General features: G+C 44.8%; 1 protein-coding gene across 1 annotated transcript in view; it reads right to left on the minus strand.

The window, feature by feature from the left end:
• The window catches only part of LOC128401536 (myosin-16), a 69189-nt gene that overhangs the window by 16369 nt on the left and 37790 nt on the right, over window positions 1–15030 (minus strand). Inside the window, exons 26-32 of the mRNA XM_053364701.1 lie at window positions 7170–7315; window positions 5485–5575; window positions 5308–5364; window positions 3706–3792; window positions 3365–3610; window positions 3140–3257; window positions 816–943 (exon numbers count right to left, since the gene is read on the minus strand). Of these exons, the coding sequence (XP_053220676.1) occupies window positions 816–943; window positions 3140–3257; window positions 3365–3610; window positions 3706–3792; window positions 5308–5364; window positions 5485–5575; window positions 7170–7315 (873 nt within the window). The remainder of the gene's footprint in view (window positions 1–815; window positions 944–3139; window positions 3258–3364; window positions 3611–3705; window positions 3793–5307; window positions 5365–5484; window positions 5576–7169; window positions 7316–15030) is intronic.

The raw sequence follows: 15030 nt of genomic DNA on the forward strand, positions 1-15030 counted from the left end.
TTGGGACTACAATTCCCACCATCCCTGACCACTTGTCCTGCTAGACACCCTCAGAAGGTGGTGGACTCTCATTCATTGCTAGACTCCCCAAGAAGGTGGTGGACTCTTATTCATTGCTAGACTCCCTCAGTCCTGCTAGACACCCTCAGAAGGTGGTGGACTCTCATTCATTGCTAGACACCCTCAGAAGGTAGTGGACTCTCATTCATTGCTAGACACCCTCAGAAGGTGGTGGACTCTCATTCATTGTTGGACACCCTCAGAAGGTGGTGGACTCTCATTCATTGCTAGACACCCTCAGAAGGTGGTGGACTCTCATTCATTGCTAGACTCCCTCAGAAGGTGGTGGACTCTCATTCATTGCTAGACTCCCTCAGAAGGTGGTGGACTCTCATTCATTGCTAGACTCCCTCAGAAGGTGGTGGACTCTCATTCATTGTTAGACACCCTCAGAAGGTGGTGGACTCTCATTCATTGCTAGACACCCTCAGAAGGTGGTGGACTCTCATTCATTGTTAGACTCCCTCAGAAGGTGGTGGACTCTCATTCATTGCTAGACTCCCTCAGAAGGTGGTGGACTCTCATTCACTGCTAGACACCCTCAGAAGGTGGTGGACTCTCATTCATTGCTAGACACCCTCAGAAGGTAGTGGACTCTCATTCATTGCTAGACACCCTCAGAAGGTAGTGGACTCTCATTCACTGCTAGACACCCTCAGAAGGTGGTGGACTCTCATTCATCCCAAGGGGGCGCTGGTCAGCAGTTCTGGATGAGGCATGCATGTTTTTCTATACAATTATTCACCCATCTTTACCTTGGACTCTTCGTCCAGCTGCCGCTTGAAGTCATCCACCTGGGAGGTGAGGGACGTCTTGACGCGGAGAATCTGGTTCAGCCTCGTCTGGCTCTCCTCGTGCTCCCGACTCAGCTCGCTGTTCTCAGCTGTAGCAGAGAGTAGGGGGAAAGCCCAGGCTCAAGGGTCTGCGATAAGGGCGGGGAATCTGCCTCACGAGCCAAATTTGACAGGCGGTTGACGTCACATGGTGGTGTGGTGTCACACGACTGGCTGGTGGGTGGTCCTGGTCACCTGTCAAACCCCTTTGTTCTGGGGTTCCTAAGTGCATTGCTGGCCCCAAGCACCACGCTTAGAGAGACGTCAATCACAGGGTTGGCGAGGGGAGAAAGACGCTGCATTTCACTTGCTTGCTTTGGCTATGCCAGATGGGAACATGTGTGTACACAACAAAGCCACTTCTGACCTATTGAGGAGGTGGTGTTGCTCCGGGTTTCACGCCCCCAACACACGTGCGGGGGCTGGCTCTCAGCCTCCGCACGATTAGGGGAATCCTCGGCCACGTCATCCCCTGGCCAGCCAATTGGCTGGCCCAGGGGTGTGGCCTGCACTATTTAAGGCAGGCGCAACTAGGGATCTCCCTCTTTTGCCGCTCAGCTTCTGACCTTGCTATGAACCTCGGTTGGTCGCTGTTAAGGGGCCTGGTAGGAATTTTTCCACTTGGCAAATTGGCACCAGACACTTGGTTTTTTGCCTACTTCATAGCTAATCGTCACAACTTCCTTAGTATTGGGGGTTAGGCTTTGGTAGGGGTATTGTTATGCAAATGGAAGGGGGGAGGAAGCGCCATCACCTCCCCCGCATATTGAAGGGGAGTCCGATAAAGGATTCCGGGGGGCGTGGCCCTGTCCGTAGCCTATGGAGGTGAGGGCCTAAGGCACGCCCCCGAGTGGTGACCCCAGGGGAGTTCCTAGTTGATGTGCATCAGCAGGACTCCCCCTGCTGGTGTTAACCCTTCCCGGTTCTTCAAGCAAACAGGCTGAAGCTGGATACTCTGTTAGGACCAATGCCTAAGCCAATACCGCTCATCACCTGTAACCAGTAAAGTTATGGCCAATTTTAGCCCATTAACCTAAAATAACGGTGTTGTGTGTCTTTATTCCTACTGGGGGGAGGCGGAAACTCACCACTCAAAACAGCAGACCTTAACACCTGCTTTTCAGCGATTGAGCAGGGGTTAAATCCTGCTGCGTCGGCTGTGCCTGCCAGTTCCCTTCTGGGAACAGGTGTGCACAGCCAAAGAAAGCCCGTAAAAAATAATGAAAGCCAGCAAAAGAGCTTTCAAGCAGCCCTGCACTCCTCTGGAGGTTCCAACAGCGGCTGTGGGCTACTTGAAAGCCCTTTTGCAAAGGGCTTTGTGCTGGTGTTTCCGCCTCTGGTTTTCAGAGGCTCAGAGCAGCCCTGGGCTGTTTGAAAGCCCTTCAATTCTAGCAAGATTCCAGTGCCTCCTGATTCAAGAAGGGAGTTGCACTGGAATCCTCGGTCAAAACAAAAGGGGGAAAGCTTTCCTTTATAGCAGAGGTTTCCACACAACCTGGGGACAGCTCAGTCAGTAGAGCAAGAGACTCTCAATCTCAGTGTCTTGAGTTCAAGCCCCAGGTTGGGCAAAATATTTCTGCATTGCAGGGAGTTGGACTAGATAACCCTTGTGTTCCCTTCCAAGTCTATGATTCTATGAATATCTATTAAACCCCTTCCTGAATCAGGAAAGGGATTGTTTGGAATGCTGACAAACTGAGCATGATTTTATTCCAGTTCATCCGCTGATGAGCGAGGGTTAAATCCTGGCATCACTTGAAAGGCATGGTTTGGGGGAAACGGACCAATGGGCCAGCCTTTCCCCATACCTGACATGTAAGAAGCCTGAGAATGAAGGAAAAGGAAGGGAGATAAAGGAGAAAGGTCTGCTGCAGTGCTAAGCAGCATATGAAAACCAAGGACTAACTAAACAGTTCAAGCTTCCACAAACTCGGCCCTCCAGATGTTTTTGGCCTACAACTCCCATGATCCCTAGCTAGCAGGACCAGTGGCCAGGGATGATGGGAATTGCAGTCTCAAAACATTTGGAGGGCCGAGTTTGAGGAAGCCTGGACTAGTAAGTTAAAATGTAATAAATGTGATATAAACATGTGACACCAGAGGGTGCTGTAGAGCAATGTAATGCAAAATTGCATTGAGAGCTATATAACAATTTTAAAGTGTTTTTACAATCAGTATAGATCCAGCCCAAGAATGAGTTGGACGCAATGTGGCAGGCAACCAAATCAGTCCAGAAAGGTCCTGACCTTGGAGCCTGCTCCTGATCGCATTAATTTCCGCTTGGTTCTTCTCCATCTCGGCCAGCCTTGCGTTGGCTTCAGACAGGTTGTCTTCCAGCTTGCGGACATGAGCGTCAGCATTCATCTGCAGAAGAGGTGGAGTGGATGGTATATAAAGCAAAGAGGTGCTCACATCCTTCTTACCTTTTCAAGAGCACCCAAGTCTTTGCAAACGGGAGAAACTAGCCCTACCTTGGACTTCTGGATGGTCTCCATGCTGGCGCTGAGGTCTTCAATCTCGGCCTTCATGACCTGCTTGTCTTTCTCCAGCTTGGACTTCACCCTCTGCAGGTTCTCAAGGTGCTCAGTCATCTCCGCCATGGCGTCCGTGTGCTTCTTGCGGAGGGTGGAAGCCGTGGCCTCACTCTGCAAGGCAGCCTCCTCCAGCTCCCGGCGGAGCTTCAGCAACTCGGCCTCCCGCTTGCGGTTCTGCTCGATCTGGAGGCAGGAAGGCATAGAAGGAGCGGGTGACCACCCTGACCTTTCACCTGCGTAATGGGTTGAATGGCTCCTCCGTCTTGTCTCATGCATACCTGAGAGGTGGTCGCCCCGCCAGCCTCTTCCAGCCTGTCACTGAGCTCTTCCAGTTCCCGGGAGATGTCGCTGCGCTGCTTCTCAACCTGAAGGAAGTTTGGGAAAGAACACATCTTAATACTGGTTTGTTCATTTAATTTTGCACTTCCAACATGCCTTGATGATCCCTGGACAGCTCGGTGTAGTTAGGAATAATTAATAATAATAATAATAATAATAGTAATACAGTCGTACCTCTACTTACGTATCCCTCTAGATATGGAATCTTCATGTTACAGCCACAGCAAACCCGGAAATGTATACTTCCGGGTTTCTCCCCGTGCGCATGCACAGAAGCACTCAATTGCGCTGCGTGCGTGTGCAGAAGCACACCTCTATTTATGTGATTGTCCGGGTGCGAACAGACCCCCGGATTGAATTAAGTTCGTATCCAGAGGGTCCACTGTAATAGTAAACTAACTAATGCATCAGTTAAAAGGACAAACTAAGTCACAATTTAAGGATATTGTCAAGCTGGAACGTGTGCAGAGGAGGGCAAGCCAGATGATCAAGGGTCTGGAAACTAGGCCTTATGAGGAACAGTAGCAGAAACTGGTAGCTTGGTATGTTTAGCCTGGACAAGATGAGACTGAGAAGAGATATGAGAGCCACCTTCAAATATCTCAAGGGCTGTCCCATGGAAGATGGACCAAGTTTGTTTTTCCCTGCTCTGGAGAGTAGGACCTAAACCAATGGCTTCAAGGGACAAGAAAAGAGATTTCGACTAAACATCAGGAATAACTTTCTGAAGTAAGAGCTGTTTGGCAGTGGAATGGGCTTCCTCAGGAGGTGGTGGACTCTCCTTCCTTGGAGATTTTTAAGCAGAGACTTGGATGGCCATCTGCCATGGATGCTTTAGTTGAGATTCCTGCATTGGACCAGATGATCCTCAGAGTTGCTCTCAACTCTATAATTCTGAAAATATTAAACTCTACATTGCCCCACCTAGGCATCTTTAATGGACTGATATATCCTGTTTTGTTCTTTAGCTGATTTCAAACAAAACTCTTCCAAAGTTGACCATTTGAAACTTCTTCTTTTTTGTTTTTACAAGTACAGTGGTACCTCGAGTTAAGTACTTAATTCGTTCTGGAGGCCCGTTCTTAACCTGAAACTGTTCTTAACCTGAAGCACCACTTTAGCTAATGGGGCCTCTTCCTGCTGCTGCACCGCCGGAGCACAATTTCTGTTCTCATCCTGAAGCAAAGTTCTTAACCCGAGGTACTATTTCTGGGTTAGCGGAGTCTGTAACCTGAAGCGTATGTAACCCGAGGTACCACTGTACCTGATTGTAATTACACTAAATGAGACCCAGTGCAATCTGCTGGATTGAATGTCGGGCTCAGGAGATCTGGGCTCAGATCCCAGTTGGCCCATGAACTCCCTGGGGGCCTTCGGATTACTATCTAGCTTCTGGCTCCAGTTGTCCAGTCTGTAAAATGGAGATTGCAATGGCCGACCTTACAGGTTTGTTGTGAGGGCAAGCGTCGAAGCACTTAACAACAGTGTGCACAACTGATTCATGTCATTGGCTGTTGAAAAGGGGTTTTTAAAAAAATTACCTTTGCCCTTATAGAACGTTCTGCTTCAAGTTCTTCCTCCAGCTCTTCAATCCGGGCCTATGAGAAAGACATGCGAGGATCATGAGGCTTGGAGAAGTATTTAGGCAAAGAGTAAAAGCAGAAGCGCTACCAAAGAAGGCTGTTCTTTCTGCCTCCCTCAGCCTCTTTCTCTTCTACCTGATGCTCCTTCAGTTTCCTCTGGAGTGTGGAGTTCAGGGACTGCTCATCTTCCACTTTGCCGGTGATAGAGTTGATTTCCATGTCTCGCCTGCAAGGGAAGATGTGGTGTAGTGGTTAAGAGCAGTGGACTCGTAATCTGGTGAACCGGGTTCGCTTCCCCGCTCCTCCACATGCAGCTGCTGGGTGACCTTGGGCTAGTCACACTTCTCTGAAGTCTCTCAGCCTCACTCACCTCATAGAGTGTTTGTTGTGGGGGAGGAAGGGAAAAGGAGATTGTTAGCCGCTTTGAGACTCCCTAGGGTAGTGATAAAGCGGGATATCAAATCCAAACCCTTCAAACAGAAGGAATCCTATCACCTTGGCCATGTATACCTGGGACAGGGGACCTGTGGCTCTCCAGATATTGTTTGCTTCCAACTCCCATCAGCCTTGGACACGATCCAAGTAACAATAACTGGAAGGCAACAACTTCCCTATTCCAGATACATGGCAAGGAAGAGGGCCTTCTCTGTTGTGGCTCCCTGTCTGTGGGACACTCTCCCCAGGAAGGTCCGCCTGGCACCTTCACAGCTATCTTTTCACTGCCAGGAAAAAGCTTACCTTAGCTCAGTCACTAGAGCAGGAGACTCTTAATGTCAGGGTTGTGGGTTTGAGCCCCACGTTGGGCAGAAGATTCCAGCATTGCAGGGGGTTGGACTAGATGACCGTTGTGGTCCCTTCCAAATCTACCATTCTATTATTCCTCCAAAACTAAGATGATGCTCTCTTTTTTTGCTCTTAGGGTACTTGCCAAACCTTCCTGCCGCTGATACAGTGAGGTGTTCTTTTGTACATCTTGATGTGCATTCAGGTTTGCGTTTCTCAAATTAATATTATAATGTATTTAAACTTACGTTTTCAAATATGTTGTATATCACTAGGAGACATCTGTGTAACAAGCCATTAGCAAGCTGTGGCCCTCTGGGTGTGGATGGACTCAAATTGCCACAAACCCCAGGGATTATGGGAGTTGGAGTCTAACAAAAATTAGTATAGCAACAGTTTATAGTGCCTTCAACTTTTTCTTAGTACATCTTGGTGATATATTGAATGTGTCTTCCCTCCAGATGCTGTCAGACTCAGATTCCCATCAGCCCCTGCATGACTAATAGTTAAGGGAGATGGGAATTGGAGTTCAACAACACCTGGATGTTGCCTTGTTGGCTGCCCCAGATATATGGGTAGCCCTAAACGGCCTCGGTCCTGTATACCTGAAGGAGCGTCTCCACCCCCATCTTCTGGCCCAGACACTGAGGTCCAGCTCCAAGGGCCTTCTGGTGGTTCCCTCACTGCGAGAAGTGAGGTTACAGGGAACCAGACAGAGGGCCTTCTCGGTAGTGGCACCTGCCTTATGGAATGACCTCCTATCAGATGTCAAGGAAATAAACAACTATCTGGCTTTTAGAAGCCATCTCCTGTTTAGGGAAGTTTTTAATGTTTGATGTTTTATCGTGTTTTTAATATTCTGTTGGAAGGCACGCAGAGTGGCTGGGGAAACTCAGCCAGATGGGCAGGTATAAATAATAAAATTATTATTCTTATTATTCTTAGTTTCTCTGCTGGCCAGCCCACAGTTCACGCCTACTTTAATTCCCAACTGCCTTCCTTGCAGTGTCGCATGCCTGATCCACTCCCTCACTCACTTCTTGACCACCTCCTCCAAATCAAGCTTTGCTCTTTCCATCTCGTTGAGGTTCTCAATGGTCATCTTCAAGTCGCCCTCAGCCTTGCGACGGGCCTTCTCCACCTCAGCACGAATCTTCTTCTCCTGCTCCCAGTTGTCCTCCAGCTGGTTGAAGAAATCAACCCAAAAGTGAATTACAAAGGGAAGCAAAGCAAAGAGGATGGTGGGAAGGAACCACCGAGGTGGAACACATGACACTCCTTTGGTGCAACGGAAAGGAGACGCACCACAGGGAGGCAGTGTGGGGGCGGTGGAGTGCCAGACTAGGACCTTGGGAGATGAGGGTCCAGGGGGACCGTGTGGGCCAGTGACATGGATCAGCTGGATGCAGAGGGATGGTGGGAGGAACCAACTGGGGAAACCCCAGGGGCTCAGAGCCTGGGGATTGGTGGTGGGACGATGAGGAGTGGTCAGAGGGAGAAGAGAGAGAAGCCTGGGAAGAGGAGGTGTCAGAAGCTGAAGAGGCCACAGGGTTTGGTGAGCAGGGAGAGTCTGTGGCAGAGAGCAGTCCTGAAACAGAGGCAGAAGCAGAGGCTGAAGAGGAGAGCAGGTGGGGCCAAGAGGCAGAGATTAACCAGGTCGCTAAAGAAGCCAGGGAGTCTCCCCCTCCTGCTGTGACCAGCTCTCTGTGCCCTCACCGGTCTCCCAGAACACGAAGAGGAATGAAGAGGGCGCAACAATCTCTTTTGCTTGCCCTGAATCTACTATATGTTCTGCCTTCCTTTCTTGTAAACAGAATCAAAGCAAAGAGACGGTAAAGCGGAAACATAGAAAGACGTTCGGAAAAAAGATCTAAATCTTAACATCTGGAAAGTGGTCCCCCCTCCGGATTGCAGGAGAGGAGGGGGGAAGGCTTGAGTTGTATTTACCTGCAAAAAAAAGGGTAAAGTAAGCTAAAATCTGCTGCTTAAAACCTGGGAACGGACTGCCCCCAGATAAGGAATGCTGTTCAGTGGAAAGCCTATCGGTAAGCAGAGGATTTTTGACAGCTAACTCTGCAGAAGAGATACAGTGTTTCTGGACTTTTTCTGGATTTAAAGTAACTGCTTAGATGCACTGAAACTGTTCTTTTTAAGTGAATTGGTGGACTTATAAAGATCATCTTTGTTCTTAAAAGTTGCAAGTCTTGGCTGTTACTATGTCCCCCTAGAGGAGGCTGGACATTGTTACAATAACGATTGGATTGGAGGAAAATTCCATTCCAAAACAACTTTCAACTGTGGGAGCGACCTTGAATTCTCATGTGAGTGTTATGGCAGATGGGAAAGGAAAGATAGAGCTGGTGCAGGAAAAAACTACTAGGTCTGGCAGACCTTATCAGACAGACACAGCGCAGCAGCGAAGGGCTTCAACATCTGGAGCATCTGGAACATCAGGGGCCGTACTCCCACAGGTTAAACCAAAAGTTATGTTGTCCGAAGACGTTTTGGCACATGCACTTGGAAAAATTAATGAATCTTTGGAAAATTTAGCTAAGCAGGTAGCTGAGACAAATAAACAAGTAGTTGAAGCATCAGGTAAAATTGACCTGAATACCACAAGTATTAATAATTTGGGACAGAAGGTGAACACCAACACAGAGTCTATTGAAAAATTATTACAGGAATCTGCTTCGACCTGAAAGATAGCCGAAGAAGCAAAAGATATCGCAACTGCCATTCAAGAGAAGATACCACCAGTATATAAGAAATTGGAGGACCACGATTTGACATTGTCTATGATTGAATTGAAAGAGAGACAAAGAAATTTAAGAATCAGGGCTGTACCAGAACGGGAGAAAGATAACCTGGTTGATTTTCTTACACAGGAATTTACAGACTTTTGGCAACAGGACTTGGGGAAGGAAGAATTCAAGATAGTGAATGCATTTAGACTTGGAAGAGGACAAAGTAGGAACAAGGTGAGGGACTGTTTGATTACCTTTCGAACAAAAGAAGAGAGAGACAAAATTTTGAATTTGCACTATCAAAAGACTTTGGAAATTCACGACTCAAGTGTTGTGATATTTAAGGACATCCCAAAACATCTTCTGGACTTAAGGCTTAACTACGGAGATCTTGTTGCCCTGTTGAAAAGAAATAGAATTCTTTTCAGGTGGGAATTTCTTCAAGGCCTGTCTTTTAAATACAAAGGAAAAAAAGATAAAAATAAAATCAGTCAATGATAAAGACAGGTTCTTGAATAATCACGAAGAAGATCTACAGAAAGAAGTGGAATCTGGAGAAGAGCCAAAAGGCATACTAGACATAGCAAACTTATCTTTTGGATTGCATGGCCCAGAGAAAGAGACACCATCTACAGAACAAGAACAGACACTCGGTGCGGTTGGAGGTAAAGTGAAGTAACCCCATCATGGCTCTGCAACTGTTAAGTTGGAATTGTAATGGTTTGAACTCCCCTCGAAAGAGAAAAAGTGTTTTTCATCTACTAAAAAAGGAGCAATTGGACTTGATTTGTTTACAAGAAACACATATAACAAGGCTACACAGGAAACTACTGATTAATAAAAGATTGGGACAGGAGTTTATCTCATCTGACAAAGTTAAAAAAAGAGGAGTTGTGATATATGCAAAGGAGAGACTATTACCGAAATTAATCTTTAAAGATGAACAAGGCAGATTTTTGGCAATTGAAATTCAAGTACAAGGAGAGAAATTTTTGATTGTAGGAATTTATGCACCGAATGAGGGGAAATCTGAATTCTTTAAAAAGTTGCATGAGACTTTACTGGACTATTTGGATTACAATTTGATTTTGATGGGGGACATGAATGGAGTAGTATCTACAAACATGGATAAGGCACAAAGACAGGTAGTTACCAAGGATGGTAGACTGCCGAAAACATTTTTTGAGATGACAGACAATTTGGACTTAGTTGACATTTGGAGAACAAAGAACCCCTTGGGAAGAGAGGGAACCTTCTTTTCTGAAGCCAAGATGACATGGACTAGAATTGACCAAATATGGATAACTAGAGGAATGGCACCAAAGATAAAGAAAGTAGAAATCTGCCCAAAAACCTGCTCCAACCACAACGCTGTAAGGATGGAGATGAAACAAATATCAACCGGATCCTTCAGATGGAGGATGAATGACACCTTATTTAGAGATGAAGAAGTATATAAAAAGGCCCAAAAAACTTTGAGAGACTATTTTGAAATAAACATGAACACTAATGTAGAAAAAAGAGTAATCTGGGACGCAAGCAAAGCGGTCATGAGAGGGTTTTTGATACAACAGAATGCAATAAAGAAGAGAAGTCAGAATGAGAAGAAAAATAAAATTTTGGAGAAAATAAAAGAAAGCGAGAAGAAATTGAGAGCAAAACCAAAGTCTCAGGAGATTCTGAGAGAAATAAAATTATACCAAGTACAATATATGAAAATGATGAATCAGGAAATAGAATGGAAAATTAAACAAATGAGACAAAAAACATTTGAATCAGCTAATAAATGTGGGAAATTGTTGGCCTGGCAAATGAAAAAAAGACAAAAATTAAACACTATCACAAACTTAGAAGTGGAAGGAAAGAATATACATAACCCAATTGAGATTAGAAACTGTTTCCAGAGGTACTTAAACAATTGTACATGCAAGGGCCACAGAAAGAAATGGACATAGACCATTTTTTGAAGACAAATGGACTACAAAAAATCTCTCAAGAAAGTAAATTAATGTTGAACTATAAAATATCTGAACAGGAAGTGGAAGGTGCCATTCAAAGTATGCAACTGGGTAAATCTCCAGGACCGGATGGGCTGACTTCTAGATATTATAGATCCTTGAAAGAGTGGTTATTGCAACCTTTGAAGGAAGTCTGCAATGAAATTTTGGAAGGGAAAAGGGCACCAGAGTCATGGAAAGAGGCGTACATTACACTTATACCTAAAACAGAGACTGAAAAGACTCAGCTTAAGAACTACCGCCCTATATCGTTACTTAATGTGGATTATAAAATCTTTGCAGACATTTTGGCCAAGAGATTGAAAAAAGTTTTGATGGAAGAGATTCATAAAGACCAAGTGGGCTTTCTCCCGGGAAGACACCTGTCTGATAATTTGAGGAATATAATTGATATTTTGGAAAAACTAGAAGTGAATATAAACACTAAAGCAGTTCTGATATTTGTGGATGCGGAGAAAGCTTTTGACAATATCTCTTGGAGTTTTATGAAGAAGAACCTACAGGGGATGGGGGTAGGCCAAGGTTTTGAAAATGGTATAGGTGCAATATACTCTGAACAAAAGGGTAAACTAATTGTAAATAATGTGGTGACAGAAGAATTTAAGATAGAAAAAGGGACATGACAGGGGTGCCCAATCTCCCCACTGCTTTTTATATCGGTCCTGGAGGTTTTGCTGAATATGATTAGAAGGGACCGGCTGGTTAAAGGTATACAGGTCGGAGCCAAACAGTACAAACTGAGAGCATTTGCAGATGACTTAGTATTGACGTTACAGGAGCCAGAATCTAGTACTAAAAGGGTTTTAGAATTAATTCAAGAATTTGGTCAAGTGGCAGGATTTAAACTGAACAAGCTAAAAACCAAGGTTTTAGAGAAAAATTTAACACCGACTGAAAGAGAGAGGTTTCAGAATGAGACAGGTTTGACTGTGGTTAAGAAAGTGAAATACTTGGGGATTAATATGACAGCCAAAAATGGGAACTTATTTAAAGATAATTATGAAAAATGCTGGACGGAAGTGAAAAAAGATTTAGAAATTTGGTCAAATTTGAAGCTTTCACTGTTGGGTCGTATTGCTGTGATAAAAATGAATGTATTGCCTAGAATGTTGTTTTTGTTTCAGACATTGCAAATTGTGGATAAGATGGATTATTTCAAGAAGTGGCAGAGAGATATTTCTAGATTTGTCTGGCAGGGCAAGAAGCCCAGAATAAAATTTAAGATATTAACTGATGCAAAGGAAAGAGGTGGATTTGCTCTGCCAGACTTTAAACTTTACTATGAATCAGCAGCCTTTTGCTGGTTGAAAGAATGGCTACTTCTTGAAAATACAGACATTTTGGATTTAGAAGGTTTTAACAACGTATTTGGATGGCATGCATATTTATGGTATGACAAGGTTAAAGTGTTGAATGGTTTCTTTAAATGTAAAGGTTCATCATTGTTGCACCCGATGTGTATGTCTTTAAGGGGCCAGAGCAAGGGCCAGAGTAAGATAACGAGACCCAGCTTTACAGCTGTGAAATGTAGCAGGTGCTGCTGAGTTGTATTTGATTAAGGTGTGTCAGCATTTGGGTGTAGTATATAAGGAGCAGCACCTAGCTCTCCCATTACCCTGGGGGATGGGTTGGTGGTTGGGTCTGGTTTGGTTGTTAATGTATTTAGTGTAAAAGGAGTTTTTGTTTTTCTTATTAAAACCTTGTTTAAGTTATTTTTGAGTCCTTTCTTTTTAATGCATGGTCTCCCCAGCAAGCTCTCTGCGCTACTAAACTGCAAACAGCCAACATCTTTGGTTATGGGCCCAGCTGCTGAGTGGATGACTGCATATTTTTGGACTCTGAGAAAGGTTTGAAAACTCCTTCTCCTGTTAGTGTAGTTCTGTGGGTCTGGAAGAGTTCCAGAATGGTTGACCGGGTTCCTGAAGCTGAGAAGGCTCTGGTCTTCCCACAGCTAACAGATGAGAACTATAGTTTATGGTCTTTTCGGGTGGAGGCGCTTTTGACCTCTAGAGAAGTATGGACCTATGTAACTGATGACCCTCCTGACCCTGTGACTAATGCTTGGTCGAAAGGAGATGCAAAAGCCAGGGCGATAATTAATTTGGCAGTCAGTGACCAGCAAGTAGTCTATATAAGAAATAAGAAAACTGCCAAAGAAATGTGGGACAGTCTTGCAGCAGTGCATGTTAGAAAAGAGTCAGCATCTGCATTGACGTTTTTCAAGCAGTTGTACCAGACGAAGTTGCAGCCTGGTGGTGATTTGGCAGCACACTTGAGACGTCTGGAGGCAATACGCGGCGAATTAATTCGAAGGGACATGGACATACCTGATATTCAGTATGTTTTTATCATTCTATGTTCCCTTAATGAGGACTTTGATGGCATAGCTAGCCAGATATCTGCCGTTCCACCAGCACAATTAACTGTGGAAGGGGTGACGGCAAGATTAATGGGCGAGTTGGACAGAAGGGAGGCTTGTGCCATAAGCACTCCTATTTCCAGAAGTAATGAGGAACGCCATATGCAAACCTGTGGTGATACAACTGCATTTAAAGCTGCAAAGCGTTGTTGGTTCTGCAATAAGCAAGGACATTTTGCAAAGGACTGCAGATCCAAAAGAAAGCAAAGTACTCCCAAGCCTGTTTCTGTTCGTCAGTCACGGTTGTCAGCCCAGCAGCCGACATCGCACTGTAAAGACAGAAACGAGCCGCGAGCTTTTCATGCTCGGACAACAGATCGTAAAAGAATTAAAGATGCCAAGTGGAAGTCTTTTATTATTGACTCAGGAGCATCTCAGCACGTTTGCAACGATCGAAGCTTGTTTATTTCTTTCGAAGAGGAAATTGGTAATGTACATTTAGCCAATTCACAAGTCTTGCAGTCGCTTGGCAGGGGTACTGTCAAACTTGACTCTTTAAACATTACGATAGCGAACTGCATTTACTGCCCGTCAGTGGACAATTTATTATCAGTAAGGTGTTTTGCTCGTCAAGGCATAACTGTGCGTTTCTTAAAGTCAATGTGTGAGTTTTTCGATGGGAACAAACGTCTATTATATGCCCGGGAATCTGATGGTTTATATAGACTGTATTTTCGCACCTACTCGCAATCGCCTATAAATTGCAGAGCAGCACAGTCAAGCCAGGGGTTGAGGAATGTAAGGCCTCATTCCGGGTGTGTCCATGAGGCACACAGAATTCTGGGACACCTGAATTTTGCTGATATAATTAAGACAAAGAATATTGTTAATGGCCTCAACTTAAAACCATGTAAATTCTTTATGCAATGTCTATCCTGTTGCAAGAATAAGATTAAGGTTGCACGCAAGGGTAGATGCTCAGATAGGAAAGTAACTGAGCCATTTGAGCGTGTACATTGTGATTTAGTTGGGCCACTCCCACCATCATTAGGAGGTTCTAAGTACTGGCTTACCCTGATAGACCAGTATAGTAGATATTGTTGGACTTATGCAATAGCTGAGAAGTCCCAAGCATTTGAGAAGTACAAAGTTTTTTGCCACTGGGTAAAAACGCACTTTAACAAACCAATTAAGAACCTGTTTTCTGACCGGGGCGGGGAATTTGTTTCTGAGGATTTTGAGAAATTCCTGGAAGCGCAGGGGACTACTCATGAGTTATCTTGCCCCCGAAGTCCCTGGCAAAATGGGCTTGTTGAAGTTGTGCAGCGAGACCTGCAGGCAGGGGTTAAAACTTATCTGCACGATGCTAATCTGCCCAAAGACTTTTGGGCTGAAGAGCTTAATGCCTTTTGTCATGTTAGAAATCGCAGTTATCATTCTGGTTTAGATGTCACCCCCTATGAGAAGCTGTTTAAAAAACGCCCTAATCTGAAATACCTACGCATTTGGGGTTCAGATGTAATTATGCATAATCCCGCTAAACAGAAATTGGGTGAGCGTAGTGTTCAGGGAAAATTAATGGGCTACCAGCAGGGGGCGTACAGAATTTACATACCAGCAACTGGCAAATTTCATATTACCAGAAGCATGATACAAACTGTAAATTGGAATGGAGTTGCTGTCTTCCAAGATACTGATGGTATAGATAATACTGAGGAAGAAGAGGAAGAAGTAGCAGCAGCAGGAAATGGTGCTTCTGAATTAATGGAAAAAGACA

Source organism: Podarcis raffonei, chromosome 14, assembly GCF_027172205.1.
Source record: "Podarcis raffonei isolate rPodRaf1 chromosome 14, rPodRaf1.pri, whole genome shotgun sequence".
Taxonomy (NCBI): Eukaryota; Metazoa; Chordata; class Lepidosauria; order Squamata; family Lacertidae; genus Podarcis; species Podarcis raffonei.